At 32.8% G+C, this 17,156-nt stretch overlaps 1 protein-coding gene across 4 annotated transcripts in view; it reads left to right on the top strand.

Moving 5' to 3' along the window:
- CSMD3 (CUB and Sushi multiple domains 3) overlaps positions 1-17,156 on the top strand; it is a 1,211,731-nt gene that overhangs the window by 1,179,032 nt on the left and 15,543 nt on the right. For all 4 annotated transcript variants that reach the window (XM_054518783.2, XM_063726791.1, XM_063726792.1 and 1 more), the window contains 5 exons: positions 182-355; positions 1,283-1,356; positions 8,531-8,642; positions 11,111-11,290; positions 13,894-13,959. In XM_054518783.2, coding sequence (XP_054374758.2) covers positions 182-355; positions 1,283-1,356; positions 8,531-8,642; positions 11,111-11,290; positions 13,894-13,959 — 606 coding nt within the window. The remainder of the gene's footprint in view (positions 1-181; positions 356-1,282; positions 1,357-8,530; positions 8,643-11,110; positions 11,291-13,893; positions 13,960-17,156) is intronic.

Genomic DNA, 17,156 nt, shown 5'->3' with positions numbered 1-17,156 from the left:
TTCAATTCAGTATTTGTTTATCTGCACATAAGCTAAAAAATAAATTTTTTCATTGGGATAGCTTTATCATGAATAATATATCTCTTTAGTACAATATTCAAATTAATTGTCATTTTTCCAAACTGTGTACTCTGCTGAATACTAAATCTTTGATATAAGCATCTTTCTTTTTCATTTCCAGCAAAGTTTTGTGGTGACCCTGGTATACCTGCCCAAGGAAAAAGAGAAGGCAAAAGCTTTATATACCAGTCAGAGGTTTCATTCAGCTGCAATTCTCCTTTCATATTAGTGGGATCAAGCACCAGAATATGTCAAGCAGATGGCACTTGGAGTGGTTCATCACCTCACTGCATAGGTAATATTAATTAAAGGCTGATTATGCACAGTGACTGTGTAATTAATAGGGGTGACATTTAATGGTTTTCTTTATCCTATAAACTATAGTTGACTAAATATAAAAACAAGTGTAAAATATAGAAGCAATTAGAAGGCACTGGAAATGAATATTGGTAGAAAATACAACATTAATTTTAGCACTTTAAACTTCCAGAAGAAACACTTGAAATAATTTTGTCGTATATCAGTAAAGTGAAAAATAAAAATACTTTCAGGTAGTGACATTATTAAGTACTAACATTTTACTTAGATCTTTATAGTTAATGAAGAATCTTCATATGAAATTAGATTTGCTCCAAAAATATCTAAAAGATATATTGATTTCAAAATGATTGTAACTATATTTCTGTAATCCTAAAATTAATGTCATATTTGGTAAACTAACCAAATAATCTGTCATTCAAATAAACCAACACATCTACCTACCATTATTATGCCTGAATATCCTGTGGGTGTCAGTAAAATCCAAATTATCAAGTCCTGTTTCTGGGAAAAAACTGTTATTTCTTCAAAGAAATATTACCCTACCCCAAATCATAGTTTAGCAGGGTCTTTGGACAAATGTTATATGCATGTACACTGCTTTCATATCCTTTATCTTTCCTTAATTTTGCATCCACAGAGCTAGTTGAATGTCAGGTGCTTTTATATCAGAAGGGTTCAAAGTTCAAGAATTTCATAATTCGTATCAAATGGAGTCTACCTGACTTTCTTGCTTCAAGATTAACAGGCTTCTGTCCATGGAGAGATGTTATTACATTTACATTATTTATTATTTCCTAGATCATTTGTACCAAACCCCAGATTATTTAAAATTGTTTTCTATGAGAGAACTATATCTATTGTAAATTTTAAAGGACTAATATCTTTTTAATCTTCATTTTAGAGCCCACTCGAACCTCTTGTGAAAACCCAGGTGTGCCTCGGCATGGATCTCAGAACAATACATTCGGATTTCAAGTGGGTACTTTAGCTGTGTCCATTTAGCATCATACCAGGTCAGAATGCGTCTTTGGTTCATATGCATATAATCTTGTTGACGTAACAAAAAGTCATGTTCTATCTGCATTTATAAACACACAGAAAGGGTAACAGACAACAAAAGAGTGGAAGTAAAGGAAATTAGAAAAAAATATATTTTTAATAAAATTGCCTAACTGGAATATAAACATAAATTAAAACAAAAAGCAAAAAATAGCAGTGAGCATAGGAAAAATCCACAAGCATTAGAGAGTTATATATAAGACAGTAAGAGTGAGGGAGTAAATGAGTAAACTCTACAGGAAGATATGGGGACAGTGAAGAAAAGTAAAGATAAAAGAGTTTAAAGGAGAGACTTCTGAGACAAACAGCAAATATATAAAAATGCGGGTTATTCAATAAAGCACTAATTGTGTATATGACATTGCTGTCAGTGTTTAAAATGGTGGGAAATTACTGAAAAATAACCATAACCTGTTACTATACAACACATAGTTGAATTGTTATATTAGAATTCTTTGGCATGCCCAGTCATCTGTGGCTGACTTTCTTGTTCTCTCTTTTTCCAATTTAGATTTTAGGTAGAGATTCAGCAACTTTTCAGTTACAAAAGATCCAAGGGGAGCCAAAGTGCATACTGATTCCAAACAGAAGTAGCCAATTTACACATTACCCAATTGCCCTGTGTTGCCGGGTTTTGTAAATTGTGCTATTCTGTGTGAAATTCAGCGTGAACCTGAAGACCATCCATTTCTAAAGGAAGGGCTCATCTAAAGGGCCATATTTTGTTATTAAAAATAGTTTCCATTTATCTACAGTTCAGGCACAGTATGAACATTGATTTGATAACATTTCCAATTCTTCTGATTTCCTTCAGTCCTGTCCAAATAATACAAAAGTGTAAAAATGAGTCTGTCTCCATTATATTGGTGTTTTTAGAGAACTTTAGATTAATATCTCCATAAAAGGTTTTATCAGTTGATCTAAATCCTGAAAAATGGGCAACTAGCTGCACAGCACTAGTCCTCATTATATGTACAAAGAAACTGAAACAGAGTGTGACTTGCTTTGTTCGCAGATCAAGTTGGTGACATATTCTAACAGAATACAAAATTGTGATGTTAGTGTCTGTATACTAAATCAGGCTGATTTTCTAAAGAATTTGAGTTTTTTAGTAAATATTATTTGAGATAATGGAAATGAGAATGATTAACGTGGAGTTTAAAACAGTCATCCAACAAAATAAAGAGAATCACTAACTCTGCTTTCTAAGGATTCTATTATAATCATTGAAAAATGCTGTAACAAAGTTAACCTAACCCTGAATTTATGTTGTTTGGGCTAATAAACAGGTATTAAGTCATTATATTCTATATAAATAAATATAAATAGACTAGATTTCAAATATGGTAAAGTCTAATTATATACAATTATATAACTATCTATTAAAATTAAATATATTTTGTGTCTTACATTAGGGAGATTGGCTTTCTTACATGCATATGGCAGGTATGAATGTATATATATACATACGTACTAAATCTGTTAACTAAATCTGTACAGATCTAACACAATAAATAGTTATGTAATTCTAATTAATACTAATTTATTGGTGAATTCCAAATGAATATGGTTTTATATGCAAAAGGCATCTTGAGCCATTGAGAAAAACGATTGCTTGCAAGTAACAAAAAAACTGTTTGGAGCTACTTAAAGCCTAAAGGCATTACTGTGCAGATATGTCCAGACTCCCAAAGAAAGAATCCAGGTGAGACTCATCAAGCCCAGAGTGTAGGTACTGGCTTCAAGTACTCAGTTTTTTATACTACTTTCTGTTTATCTACCTCATATTTTCTCTCTGCAGATTGGCCATATGGCCAAGAGTGAATCATTTCTGTTTACATCTCAGCTACATACAGAAAGTGATCATGTCAATCTCAATTCCAAATTTCCAAGGAGAATCAGAATGTCCCAACTCTCGTATTTATGTTGGTTTGATTAGGTGGCCAGTAGTGAGTTATGATGCAAAATCACAGCTGTTAGGAAGCCCATTTTTGGGAAGAGCAAGAGAAAGTTATGAACTGCAGAGACACTCAGATCGTTTTCTTCATTTTCTCTTTAATGTGTTCATTTGTTCCCTCTCTTTTTCTTTATAGATTTATATAGTAGATTTTGGGACATCAATAATTAACATACAAAAATATATCACTCATTGCTAGAGATTATGAAAACTCTATCATTGAAAAAAGTATTCAGCATAATTTGTCTTTTTATTAAAACATTGTAAATTGGAATAATTTTGGCTAAAAATAGATTGATAGTGAAGAGAATAGCTGTCAAAATAATTGATGCAACATCAGGATTAATTATGGAGTAAATGACAAGCACACATACGCACTGCTGTATCACTCATTAAACTGAGCTCTGGGCAATGGAAAGTACATTATTTGGATTTAGGTTTGTTACATAAAGTTATTATAAATATGAAATGTTTTTAATCTGGCTCTTTAGATATTTAGCCTCAAGATATTTAACCATAAAATATTTAACCCTACCAAACTATAGTGGTTATATATGATTTTCAGTTTGTAATTGAAATTAGTATCTTAGTATATTGAATGAGGTAAATATATGTTTCATAGTGTTTTATTACCTTAAATGACAAACACAATGGCATGAATTCTGAAAGTAAAAAAATTATTTTCAATTAAAATCTTCTTGTTTTGAATATAAATAATAATAATTAAACTTTTCTTAAGCCAGGAAGCCTAGGACCAAAGTTGATGCTCAGTCAGCAAAAATTACTTGCATCTTAAGCACATCTGTTATACCTTCATTTTTATAATCTTGCCTTTCTGTGTCAATTTTATTTTAATTTACATATACCTTTTATTAGACGCTACCTCAATTTTTCTTGAGTAAAATGTTTTGTATAAATACATAATGAAAAATGTAAATTTATTTTTAAAAAATATATATTGCAGAGGAAGCATATATGTTTTTGAGACCTTAATTATATATACATTTTGAAAGTTCTTAAGAACCATGCTGGATACTCCAGTTAAACAAACATGTGATATTAGAAGTCAGATTCAAATAAATGCATTGATGAAAATTCTAGCACACCAAGTGTTATTTGCCATGAAATCTCATGGAAGGGAAAAATAGAGCTTATTGAGAATGTTCCAAATGTACACAAAATGTCTGTTAATCCTATTATTTGCTATATAAATTTTATGATTTAGGAACTAAGATATAACATTTAAAATAGGAGAATAAGGTGTTAAAGAACATAAGTGATATTTACTAATTAAACTTGTCTTAAAATTCTATAATGCATTTGTATACAACATGGTACTTTAAATCAATTTAAAGTGATTTTTATTTAAACATTTGTTGCAATTAAAACTTGATATGGATTGTTTTTAATTCTTGTTATAAAAACTTTCAATATTATTGCAATGTTGGATATACAGATAATACTTTTTATTAGTAAATATTCGTGAAAAAATTGTACATGTTATTTTTCCAAGAATTTTTTGAATTTGATAATATAAATTTTTAGAATGTTGTTACCCATTTTTCTACAAATAAGCAAATTATACTATGCATGTCGGAAGTCGTTCAGTCAGAAGGATATATCAAATTGGGAAAGGATAGAGAACTATGTAAAAAACACTATTAAGCGAGTTCTTCACTGACAAAATTATTTATTAATGCACTGATATTTAGAGAAAATTTTGTTGATTTGACTATAACAAATTCTGGATAAACAATTTAATCAATTATTAAATCTGTATAAATATTTATTAGATATTAGGTATAAGAATTTGTGAATTTGACAAAAATCTTATTAATCAGATGTGTTGGTGATACACAGAAAAATCTTAAAACAGATTTTATTTTAATTCTATAATATTTGGTTAATATTTAAAGCAGTTGTTATAATGACTTTGAAAAGCTTACAGGATTGAGGAAAAATGTCTTACAGTAAAAACAAAGTGTATGTAGTCCAACATATTTCTTATACCTGACCAATGTAAAGGTTTGATGAAATAACTCAAATATACCCTTCAAAGAAAAAACAGAATGATTTAACCTTATGTTATCTAAAGTATAGAGGTGATATCACTGCACTTTAAGAACTGATAGACGTTAAATATTCTAAAGTTAAGTAATCAAGTAATTTTATTCGTCCCCATTCCTTCCATTGCTCCAACATTTTCAAAACACATTTTTAAGCTCAAGGTGCACAAGGATGAGTACACACAGTCTCCGGCCTAGAAGGGCTAACATTTTGATATGTTGGTCAGCTGGGATAGATGATCTCGTAGGCTAGGTAATAACACCCATAACAATGAAAAGCATTAAGGAAGCACGCAAAAGAGATGGTTTTTCTAATTTCTTGCTGCAGGGAAGGGTTTCTACAGATGATGGCTGAACTAATTCTTTTAGTGTAAGAGCTAGGAGAGGAAAGTTGGGAGAGGCATTCCATGCAGTAGGAATAGCATGAAAATATGCATGCATTTCAGGATATAAAAGTTCAATGTTAATTTAACAGAATTTGAGTAAAGTAAGCTGTTAATGATGATGCTAGATAGATGGTCAGTGGCCAGGTTATGGAGGCCTTTGTCATGTTAGCGCAATGTAACTTTATCCTAATGGGTTAATAATAAGGTCAAACTTTCATGTTGCATAGATCACTCTGACTTCAGTGTAGAAAATAAATGTAGTGGATCATGAAATTGAGAAATGGAGACAAGTTAGAAGATCGTTATAATTGTCTATGGCTGTAGTTCTCGAAGTGTAGCCCCTAACTGGCAGCAGCAGTTTCACCTGGGAACTTGTTGGAACTATAGATTCATGGACCTACCCCAGATCCACTAAGTACGAAACCCTGAAGGGGGGTACTCAGCTATCACTGTTTTCATAACGTCCTTTTGGTGATTGTGATGTCTGCTAAAGTGAGAACCAAAGCCTATGGAAAAGATACTGGGGAGTAAAACTGGATGTAAAGTGGAGAAAAAAGGAAGACGATACTTTGAAAAGGATTTAGAAGGTAAAATTGCCAGTTTTGGTGGTGAAGTGAATGAAGGGAAAATTTATTAGTGACAAGTGACACTATTAACTAGGTTCTAACCTTAAGAAGGATTGCTGGATTGATAGAGATGATGGGTTTTGTAGAACTGGTTTGACTGAAAAATAGAACTGCAAACTGTATATAACATAATCTAGTCCATACTGAGAAATCAAAACCTGTACCACCATTTTGCACAACTTCAGAAGGAATGTGAAAGTCATGCTCTGGAGCACAAGTCAGGGGGCTCTGGTTATAAGGAATAAAATGCAAACGGTGCTTCTTGGAATCAATCAATGTAACAGCCTAGAGAAAATGGGGCATCCAGGGATAAGAGATCTTCTAGAGGCAAAGGTGAGGGTTCATGGAAGACACAGCGTGAGATAACATAAAGAAAAAAGGTTGTTGTCAGATAAAGAATTTTGGAATTTAATATTTCTGGCCTAGTATAGTTCTGGATAATAATAACAATATGAAAAATGGTAGAATTCAGAGTCTGAAGTTTCAAATGGAATCTTGGTATCAAATTATATCATCTTAAGCTTAGCTTCTTATTGTCCTGTCAAGTGTGAGTAGGAATTAAGGGGAAGGCAGAAAACAAGATCTGAGTGATAAGTCCTAAAACTGCAACTGAGCCTTCTCAGACTGCAGTTGCTGGAGAAGTCCAAAGTGGCAGACCCTAAATATCCCTTATCTCATCCTCCACTTCTAATCATTCAGTAAATCTTGTTGATTTTTTTCTTGTAATTGTTTTGAGGAAATGACTTTTTTCCCCAGGCTTACTGCCACAAGTTAGTACAGTTTTTATCCACTCAAATCTAAAACGGCAGTGCCAGCCTCATAGTTACAATTACTACTATTAATTCTTCTAAATGCCATAGCCTGCCATTTGAGACCCTTCAGAAACTAATTCTTACTTATATCTCCAATTTAGTCATCATGCCTATAATTTATTTAAAACTTGAATGTCGTCCTGGGGTGGAGTGGAGTATAAATTCTATTTCATTTAATCCTTAAAACAGATTTCAATACAAATAATATTATCATCATTATTTATAAATGAGAAATTAGGTCTCAAAGAGGAGATAGAAGATATGACTTATTCAAGTAAAGTGAGATCCAGAATTAAAACTACATGTACATTACTCTGTGATTTGTTTTCTTATTTACTATATACCCCTGCTTCCCACTTATCCCAAACTGCTACCTGCCCTGCTCACTTTGTAAACAATAAATGCCGATCAATCTAATATACTCTCTTTTCCCCAGCAAATGATATATATTTTAACCAACATACATTTCTCATCATGTTATTATCTTTTCCACTTTTCTATAAGTCATTTGCAAACTTTAGTGTTTATTTCTACCACTCAAAGGGCTTATTAAAACAGATTGTTGGTTTTTCTACCCTAAGAGTTTCTGATTCAGTGTGTCTGGGGTAAAGCCTCAGAATTGACATTTTTAACAAATTCCTAGGAGATGTTGATATTACTGGCCTAGAGACTACACTTTGAAAGCCATTGTCCTATATATTCTCCTAATTACTATACCCTTAAAAGCTGGTACAAACAGTATATCTTCCGTTGTATATTTCTGTTATCACTACCACCTTCAGTAACCACCTTTTTCTCTAATCTCATTTTGCATTTTTCACCTTCAATATTTATTTGTTTCTTATGTGGTTAGCTATATTTAAGTCCATATCTATTTTTATCAAGCTTTATTTATTTATCTTTATCTAACTATCTATCTCTCTATCTTGTATTCATATGTAGCTTGTTGGATTTTTTAGTGTCTTAAATATTTTCTTCAAATTCCCATGGCAAAAAAGCTTGGTATCTATGTATGTACTAAGGACCCAACTATTTGATGATGATATATAAACAAATAAACCAGGATTTAATTTTTTAGTTTTGAATTTTTCCAATTTTATTTTAAATCAGATTTCAGTTCTTTTTTTCTTCCAACTCTACCACACAGAATTTCACTTGATAGCATTTTCTCACTCAAGCTCTATTTGTTGCCATATTTGAAGTTGTAGTGGAATATTTTTTTCCTCTCTTTAATTTGCTATAGGTAGGAAGTGTTGTACAGTTCCATTGCAAAAAAGGACACCTTCTCCAAGGGTCTACAACACGCACCTGCCTCGCTGATCTTACATGGAGTGGAATTCAGCCTGAATGCATACGTAAGTATTATGGATAAGAAATAATGCTATCATGGGTAAGAATTTAAATGCATTTTTTTCTCCCAAGTATACAAATAAATTTACATCTATAGGTGTATCAAATTGACTTTCAGATTAAAAAACATATTTTATGTATGTAATTTTATTACTGTATCATAAACCCGTGGCCTTTGGGAAGCACTCTCTAAGTAAGTCAGAAAGCACAAGGCACAATTTTGTTCTTTTTGTAAAGACCTTATGTTTAGTTTGGCCACCTGGTAATTTTAGGTGATGATTAGGTTTTAGTTTATAGATCTGCATCTATCAGTCTGAAGTAATCTAAAATACCTGAGGCACCAATCTAACAGCTTCTAATTTTTAAAAATCGCTTGTGAAAATATTATCTGAGAATCTGGGGAAACTAACAACATCTATGAAAGCAAATATTCATGGGCACTTAGCCAAAAATTTGAGAACAATTTTAGAATTTCCTTTACTCTTTTAATAATAATAATAATCCATATTCCTTTATATGTTCTCTGATCCTCAGTGGAGAGCACTTGCTATACAGATTAAATAAGAACAAAGCCTGGGGCCACTAAATAACTTTTTCTGACATACAATTAGAAGTGAATTCTAGCTGGTCAGCTATTTGGCTTTTCTTTCTCTCCAGTTGCCTTTTTAAAAAATCTCTTCCCTTATCTTTTCAATTGTGTTTCTTGGTGAAAAATGGAAAAACATAAGCTGGAGTGGAAACACTTATTAGGATGGTATCTAGCTTTTAGGATTTGCTGAAGCCTACACAAGCCCTGTGAATTTACTCTATCCCTGTTCAGAACCATCCAAATGATTGTGGGGACACCTAGGGACCAGCAGCTTACTTTAAAGCAGGAGAACACTCCACAGAGATGCCATGTTATGTGCCTTGTTGGCTTATATTTAAATATGGAAAATTCCTTAAAGGAGAATTCCTCAGAATGTGTACTTTAAAACAGCTGTGCGGGCTGTAACTAGGTATTTCATAGTAAACCATGGTTCTTTGATGTCCTCCAGTTGGGATATGATAGTTTAAACAAAGTTAAACAGCGTCTGTCACTGTGAAGCATCTCAAAGTTTCTAATGTGTCCATAACATAGGGCTTAAGACGTCAGTAGAGACAGACTGTAGTTTTCCTTATCAATACTTACTGCGTGAGGATTACATTTCACTAACTGCATTATATTAAATATAAACCATTTAGGCCAGGCACAGTGGCTCACACCTATAATCCCAGCACTTTGTGAGGCTGAGGTGGGCAGATCACTTGAGGTCAGGAGTTCGAGACCAGCCTGGTCACCATGGTGAAACTCATCTCTATTAAAAACACAAAAAATTAGCTGGGTGTGGTGGCAGGTGCCTATACTCCCAGCTACTCAGGAGTCTGAGGCAGGAGAATCGCTTGAACCCAGGAGGTAGAGGCTGCAGTGAACCGAGATTATGACACTGTGCTCCAGCCTGGGCAGCAGAGTGAAACTCTGTCTCAAAAACAACAAAAACAAAAACAAAAAACCATTTAACACAATGTTTAGCACACGGAGTAAAAAAATGTTAGCTATTATTTATACTGTTGTGGACCTCCATTAAGAAACAAATGAAAAATATTGTTTTTTTTTGTAATTTATCCACAGAACACTTTTTTCAGAGATCACTTTTATGGATGTATATCTATGAACAAATGATTAAAAAATGCTATCTGTTTCAGGGGAAAAATTTCTTGTAGCATTTATCTCTGACTGGGAAAGGAATGGTCTTATTAAGACATAAAACCGATGAAATAAGGGGAAGATATGGTGTAATCAAGGTAGAGAATTAGGAGTGGAAGGAAACATGGAGAAAAGGAGAGAGAGTTAGGTGAACAAAATGATACTTCTAGCATACGGATCCAAATATGGCCTGAAAATTCCATATGTAAAAAAATTATTAAAATGTACTTTTATTGAGAAGTATTAATACCAGAGCAATATAATTAGCTGTGGTTTTAACAATAGAAAATAGTTTTTTTTATTTAAAATAAATATAATAAATTTAAAATTTATAAAATAATATTTTCTAAACTTGTATAGAAAACCTGAGCTTGACAAACATTAAAAGGTATCTTGCCACACAACTTCATAGATCCTTTAAAATGCTGGTTTTTGTGACTCTCTGGAATGTGTGACTCTCTAAAATGGTAAAGCATACATTTGTGAGCTTAGTTATTGACAATGTCTTTTTTTTTCTCAATTTATTTAACATCTAGCGTTCCACAAATGGTGGATTAGGAAATGCTAAAGTATGAAATCAATAAGTGTATTTGCATTGAAATATTTTTGTGATTTATTAGAATAATTATTCTAAGATATATGTATATAAAGGCATTGAAGTATGTCTAAAATATATTGTGACTCCTGTCTCAAATTTTTCTTAACATATCTATAGAAAATTTACATTGTTCTCTTTTCTTAATATAGCCCACAGCTGTAAACAGCCAGAAACTCCTGCTCATGCAAATGTAGTAGGGATGGACCTTCCATCTCATGGGTATACACTGATTTATACCTGTCAGCCTGGCTTCTTCTTAGCAGGTGGAACAGAACATAGAGTGTGTAAATCTGATAACAACTGGACTGGAAAAGTTCCCATTTGTGAAGGTAAGTTTTCTGTATAGAATCTTTTTAACACAAGAGATTGTACTATTGCTTTCCTTCGCTCCAGACAAAAACTCAACTCAAATTAGCATAGGAACAAGGGAAATTTGTTGGCTAACTCCAAGTCTAGGAGTAATGTAAGCACTTCTGGATCCAGAGGCATATAAATTTTATGAGTCTATTCATAGCTTTTTTCCCATGAGAATGTTACTTCTTGCCTTTATTCTATCTTCAAGTTCTCTCTTCAGGTAGGTATATTATTTTTCTAGGGCTTTTATAACAAAGTACCATAGGCTGGGTAGCTTAACATAATAGGAATTTATTCCTTCGCAATTCTGAAGTCCAGAAGTCCAAAATTAAGGTGTCAGCAGGACCTTGTGCCCTCTGTAAGCTCTAAGCAGAAACCATTCCTTGCCTCTTCCTATCTTCTCATAGCTTCTGACAATCCTGGGTATTTATTGGCTCCTAGCCTTACTCCAATTTCTACCCCATTTCAACATGGCCTTCTTTTCTGTGTATCTTTGTGTGGCCTCTCCTCTTCTTATGAGGATACCAGTCCTTGTATTTGGGGCTCAGCCTAAAATCAGGATTATTTTATCCCAAGATCTCTAGTTAATTACATTTGCAAAGACCTTTCCAAATAAGGTCATAGAGGTACCAGGTGAACATAAATTATATGGGTACACTATTATTAGAGTATGGAAAATTGCTACCATAATGCCTAGGTTATTCTGCCAGGGTAACCCTAGTAGAAAGAGTCCTTCCCAAAGTTTTGGTCAGGAAAGCACTATCTGGGATTCTGTTTGCCACAGTTTTGAATGAAGCCCATCTCCAAATCCATTACTCAGCCAGGGTGATATGGTATTAATATTTGGACCAGATCTGGGTGAAGTGTCCACCCTATTGCTGCTCGGTCAGGACAATTTCCATTTGGAAAAGATTTATAATGCCAGAAGAAGGAGTAAAGGAAGTTTTTCTAGTGTTTTTGGTAAGGTCATCAACAAAATCCATTTCCTTATATCCAAAAACCCTATTTGTAAGGCCTTCTAATGTTTTATCTAATGCAGCTGTCATAAATGACAATTACTTTCATTTACTTGAAATGTTTTCATTTTCTTTATCAGAACATTCCTCTGCTATTTTTTTTTCTTATTTTTTTTTTATGATTGAAATCCCTGTAGTATGAGAAGATCTTATTCTTTGGTTTGTTTGCTTGTAATTATCTGTTTCCACTCTGCTGTCCTCCTATCTACCTCTCTTCAAGTGGAATATAATCTCATGAGAGACTTCACTCAAAGTGTTTACAACTGTAATTTTAACACAAATCAGTACCTTACATGTGAAAAGCATTCAATAAATATTTGTTGAATGAGTAAATGTTTTACTCCCACCTAATTCTGAGTATCCATTCTCCATTTCCTTTATACACTGATTGTTTTCTACTTATGATTTTCTAAAGATGCAGTGCTTAGCCATCTCTTGTTTTCATCTTGTATTCACTTTTAGGTGATGTCATTCAAGCCAATGGCTTCAACAGCAGTCCTTATGTAGATTACTTGCAAACTAGTATTTCTAGCTTATTTATCTTATTTTAGCTTCACATTTACATATTCAATTGTTTGCTTGATATCTCTAGTGAAATTCTTCAGTGGCATTTCAGTACTCAATACATGCAAAACTAAACTCATACATTTCTTTTCTCTATATAGTTTCCCTTTGGTTTTCCCTATCTCGGTGATATTACCATCCTATAGTTACACATGAGATCTAGTAATCTCATTAGATATTTTCCTATCCCTCCAAATCACCACAATTTCAATAGCTTTTTCATCTGTTCTCCTTTTTGGTTTATTGTCACTACTATCATACTCTAACTCAGCATTATCTCTACTGGGACTACTGCAGGGTCTCTCAACTTCTCTAGCCATATCCGTACTTGCTCCTTTCCAAGTACTTTCCAAGTTTTCTTGGTTTTGCAGCCAGAGCAACATTTGCCCAAATCACATCCTTTTACAGTCTTTTAAGACATTACATTGTTCTTAGGATACATAGTTTACAAGGCATTCATGTCATAGCTCCTATAATATTCCAGTCACTTCTACATCCTACATGATTTATTTGGTTTTGGACTACCTTTGGTTTTGGTTTAAAACCTTGAAGATTTCACCTTTAAGTCTATCCAATTTCTGGTGACATCTTTAATTATCTCAACAAACTTTGATTTTTAAATGTAAACCCTACCCAAATAGTTTTTGCCTTCTGTCAACAAGAACAACCCTCAGCTCTCAGCTTCCATGTTGGAGGCAACTGTCTCCACTTTGGCTTATGCCTCTAAAATAAGAAATGACATCCCAAGATGATAAAGCAACACAAATCTGCCCCTTGTACCAATAGACTGTAATAGGAATAATTATTGAAATCATTAGTTACATAACGAGTGCTGAGTAGGGGACTGAGATGTTGTGATGAATGGAACATTTTAGAGAAAACTATCTATGTGAAATGTCAGAGAATAAAATGGACAGTGCATCACATTGTGTGTGTGTGTGCATGTGTATGTAATCAATTGCATCAACTTTTGTAAACACCTTTATTTCTTTTCATAGCTGGTTCTAAAATATTGGTGAAAGATCCTAGACCTGCACTGGGAACACCCAGCCCAAAGCTAAGTGGTTAGTAATGTCATTTGTTTTTCTAGAGCTCATTATTTCTAAAAATGGTCTACTGTTTTCTTGGCATAGTAACTGTGTATTTAAAATATATACTTAAGTATAAAAAACTATAACTGTCTTGAATTTGATAATTCACAAGATGGTGAATTCAAAGCAATGTAATACAGTGACATGTTAGTATTCCAAAAGTAATGTTCATAGTTCCGTCTGCTAAAAATATTAAAATTTCCCTTGAAGAGTATCTGTAAATGACTATAGCATAATGGCAACACTTTCATTTAAAATATTAAAATAAAAATGAGGTTTTATTTAAAATTTTTAAATGTATATGTTTTTAAAAGGATCTAAATACACTTGGTATGAGAAAAAAGATCAGTAACTTCTAGAAATTGACTAGTTTATTTTCAATTATTTGATTTAAAAAGCAAATTAGAAAACCTAGCACAATCAATAAAAACATAAACTTTAAAGCCCTACAACCTTGATGTAATTCCTATCTTATACACTTTCTGACTTGTGACCTTGGAATAATTATTTTATATATCTGAGTCTCCATATCTTTTTCTACACGAAAGAAATAATAATTAAATAATTATATAATAAGCTTCATACAAATGAAGTGCAGAGTGCTTAGCCCATAGTAAGGACTCAATATATGAGTTGCTTTGTATTAATCCGTTTTCACACTCTTGATAAAGATACACCCAAGACTAGGCAATTTAAAAAGAAAGAGGTTTAAGTGGACTTACAGTTCCACATGGCTGGGGAAGCCTCACTATCATGGAGGAAGGCAAGTAGGAGCAAGTCCTGTCTTGCATGGATGGGAGCAGGCAAAGAGATAATGAGGAATATGCAAAAGCAGAAACCCCTGATAAAACCACCAGATCTTGTGAGACTTATTCACTACCATGAGAACAGTATCCATGATTCAATTATCTCCCACCAGGTTACTCCTACAACATGTGGGAATTGTGGGAGTACAATTCAAGTTGAGATTTGGGTGGGGACACAGAGCCGAACCATATCATGCTTATTCAGTATTAGTATTTTATTTATGTGATATTATTTAAAAGCTGCCAATAAAATAAGAGCATAATATCTGATCTTCACCTTGGAAACAGATTTCTCTCAGTTGTATTGGGCCAAGAACTACATTAGGATCTAATTCTAGTTGGTTTTAGAAGTGCTCCATGTACATGCTATAAAAGTGGAGGGACCACCAAGCTCTGTGACTTATACTGATACATTCAACACTTGTCAAAAACATGCTGAATGCCATTGAGGCCATCAAAGAATACATAAAAGTAAGGCAGAGTTTGTTTGCAATGGAGTCAGAAAACCATAATTGTCCATCAATGCCCCAAATTTTCCAACAGCAATGCTTGATTTGGGACCAGATAGAAACTCTGAATAATAGCTCCAGCACATCAAATCTGTAAAAAGTTGCTCATATATTAAATAATAAATAAAATTAAACAAATTTTAAAACAAAGTTAGTCTTCATAGCTCATATCTGACCAGGATGCGATTAAAGTTCAATAAGAAAATATGTAATTTAAAAAATTCCTGTATGTTTGGAAATTCAGAGCAAAATTAGTACTAATAAATAACTCATGAATAAAGATATTAACACCGAAAATATGTTAGAATTTAGTTATTTTGAAAAACTGAAATATCAAAGCTTGAGGGCTATAAGAAAAGGAAAGTTAAGAGGGAAATTTGTAGCCTTAAATCCTTACATTATTGAAAAGAAAAGCCTCAGAATTAATTAGTTGTGTCCCTATTAAGAGAATATTAAGACTATAACAGAGTAGCAGGGCAGAAATCAATGTAATAATAAAAACAAGCAACCACCCAAAACAATAGAAGAATCTCAACAGAACTAAATGTTGTTCTTTTCAGAAACAAAGTAGAAAAATTTCTGGTAAAAATAACATAACAAAGAAAATGTGAGCATAACTACATAGAGAGTAGATTAATGAAATTCAGAATATATTAAGGGAAAACTATCAATAATTATCAACATTTAAAAACATTTACACAAAGCAGACAAATTACTAGAACACTACATCTTACTAGAACTAACTAATAAAAGAAAATGTGAATAATTTTATAGCAAATAAAGAACTGGCTAAAATTATTTCCACAAAGAAAATGAGGTCTATGTGGCTCTACTGGTAAGTTCCACCACATTTTAAAGGAACAGAATGGATCTTTCAGGTTTTATAAAAACTCTTCTGGACAATAAAATTCATTCTCTAGGATCAACATAGCTCTAATAACTCGGATAAAGATAAAGGAGAACAATTTCAGGCCCATTTGACTCAGGATTATAGATGAGAAAATCTTACATCAAATCTTAGCAAATCATATTCAACATTGTAGTAAAGATAACCCACGCGAAAAGGAAAACTTCAGCTAAATTAAATTTAAAGGAGTTTAATTGAACAATGAACAATTTGTGAATCAAGCAGACCCCAGAATCACAGAAGATTCAGAGAGACTCCAGGGATGCTTTGTGGTCAGAACAAATTTATACACAAAGAAAGGGAAGTGACATACAGAAATCAGAAGGGAGGGACAGAAACAACTAGATTGGTCACAGTTCTGTGTTTGCCTTATTTGAACACATTTTGAGCACTCAGCAGTGTGTGAGTAGTAGAAGTACAGCTGCTGGGTTTGGCCAAGCCTCAGCTATTGTTACAGGTGCATACTCCTAAATTAGGTTTTCAATCTTGTCTACCTATTAAGTTAGATTGAAGTTCATTACAAGGACTCAAATATAGAACTATGGAGTCCTTGTCAGGCCATATTTAGTTTGCTTTAACACCCATCGGAACCAATTTGGATTCATCATAGCTATGCAGGGATATTTTAGTTTTAAATAATCCTTAAAAGTAATATATCACGTTAAGAGATTAAAGTGCAAAAAATTATGATAATTGCAATATTTGCAAAGAAAGTATTTGATAAAATTCAACACCTATTTATAATTTTTAAAAATTCTTAAATCCTAAATCTTAGTAAAATTATTTATAAAAATTATATGCAAATAGCATGTTATATGAGAAAACATTCAGCAGTATTTCATTTAAAATCATGAATGAGACACAGTGATTACATTACTCCAAAGTGATAAGAATGGAAGTTGGCAATGGTATGAAAGTAAGGAGCATGTATCAAAGTAAGGAGCTATA

The sequence above is a fragment of the Pongo abelii genome, chromosome 7 (genome assembly GCF_028885655.2).
Source record: "Pongo abelii isolate AG06213 chromosome 7, NHGRI_mPonAbe1-v2.0_pri, whole genome shotgun sequence".
In the NCBI taxonomy this organism is placed as follows: domain Eukaryota; kingdom Metazoa; phylum Chordata; class Mammalia; order Primates; family Hominidae; genus Pongo; species Pongo abelii.
The sequence above is the reverse complement of the archived record's forward strand: the minus strand, read 5'-3'. Positions and strand labels throughout refer to the sequence as shown.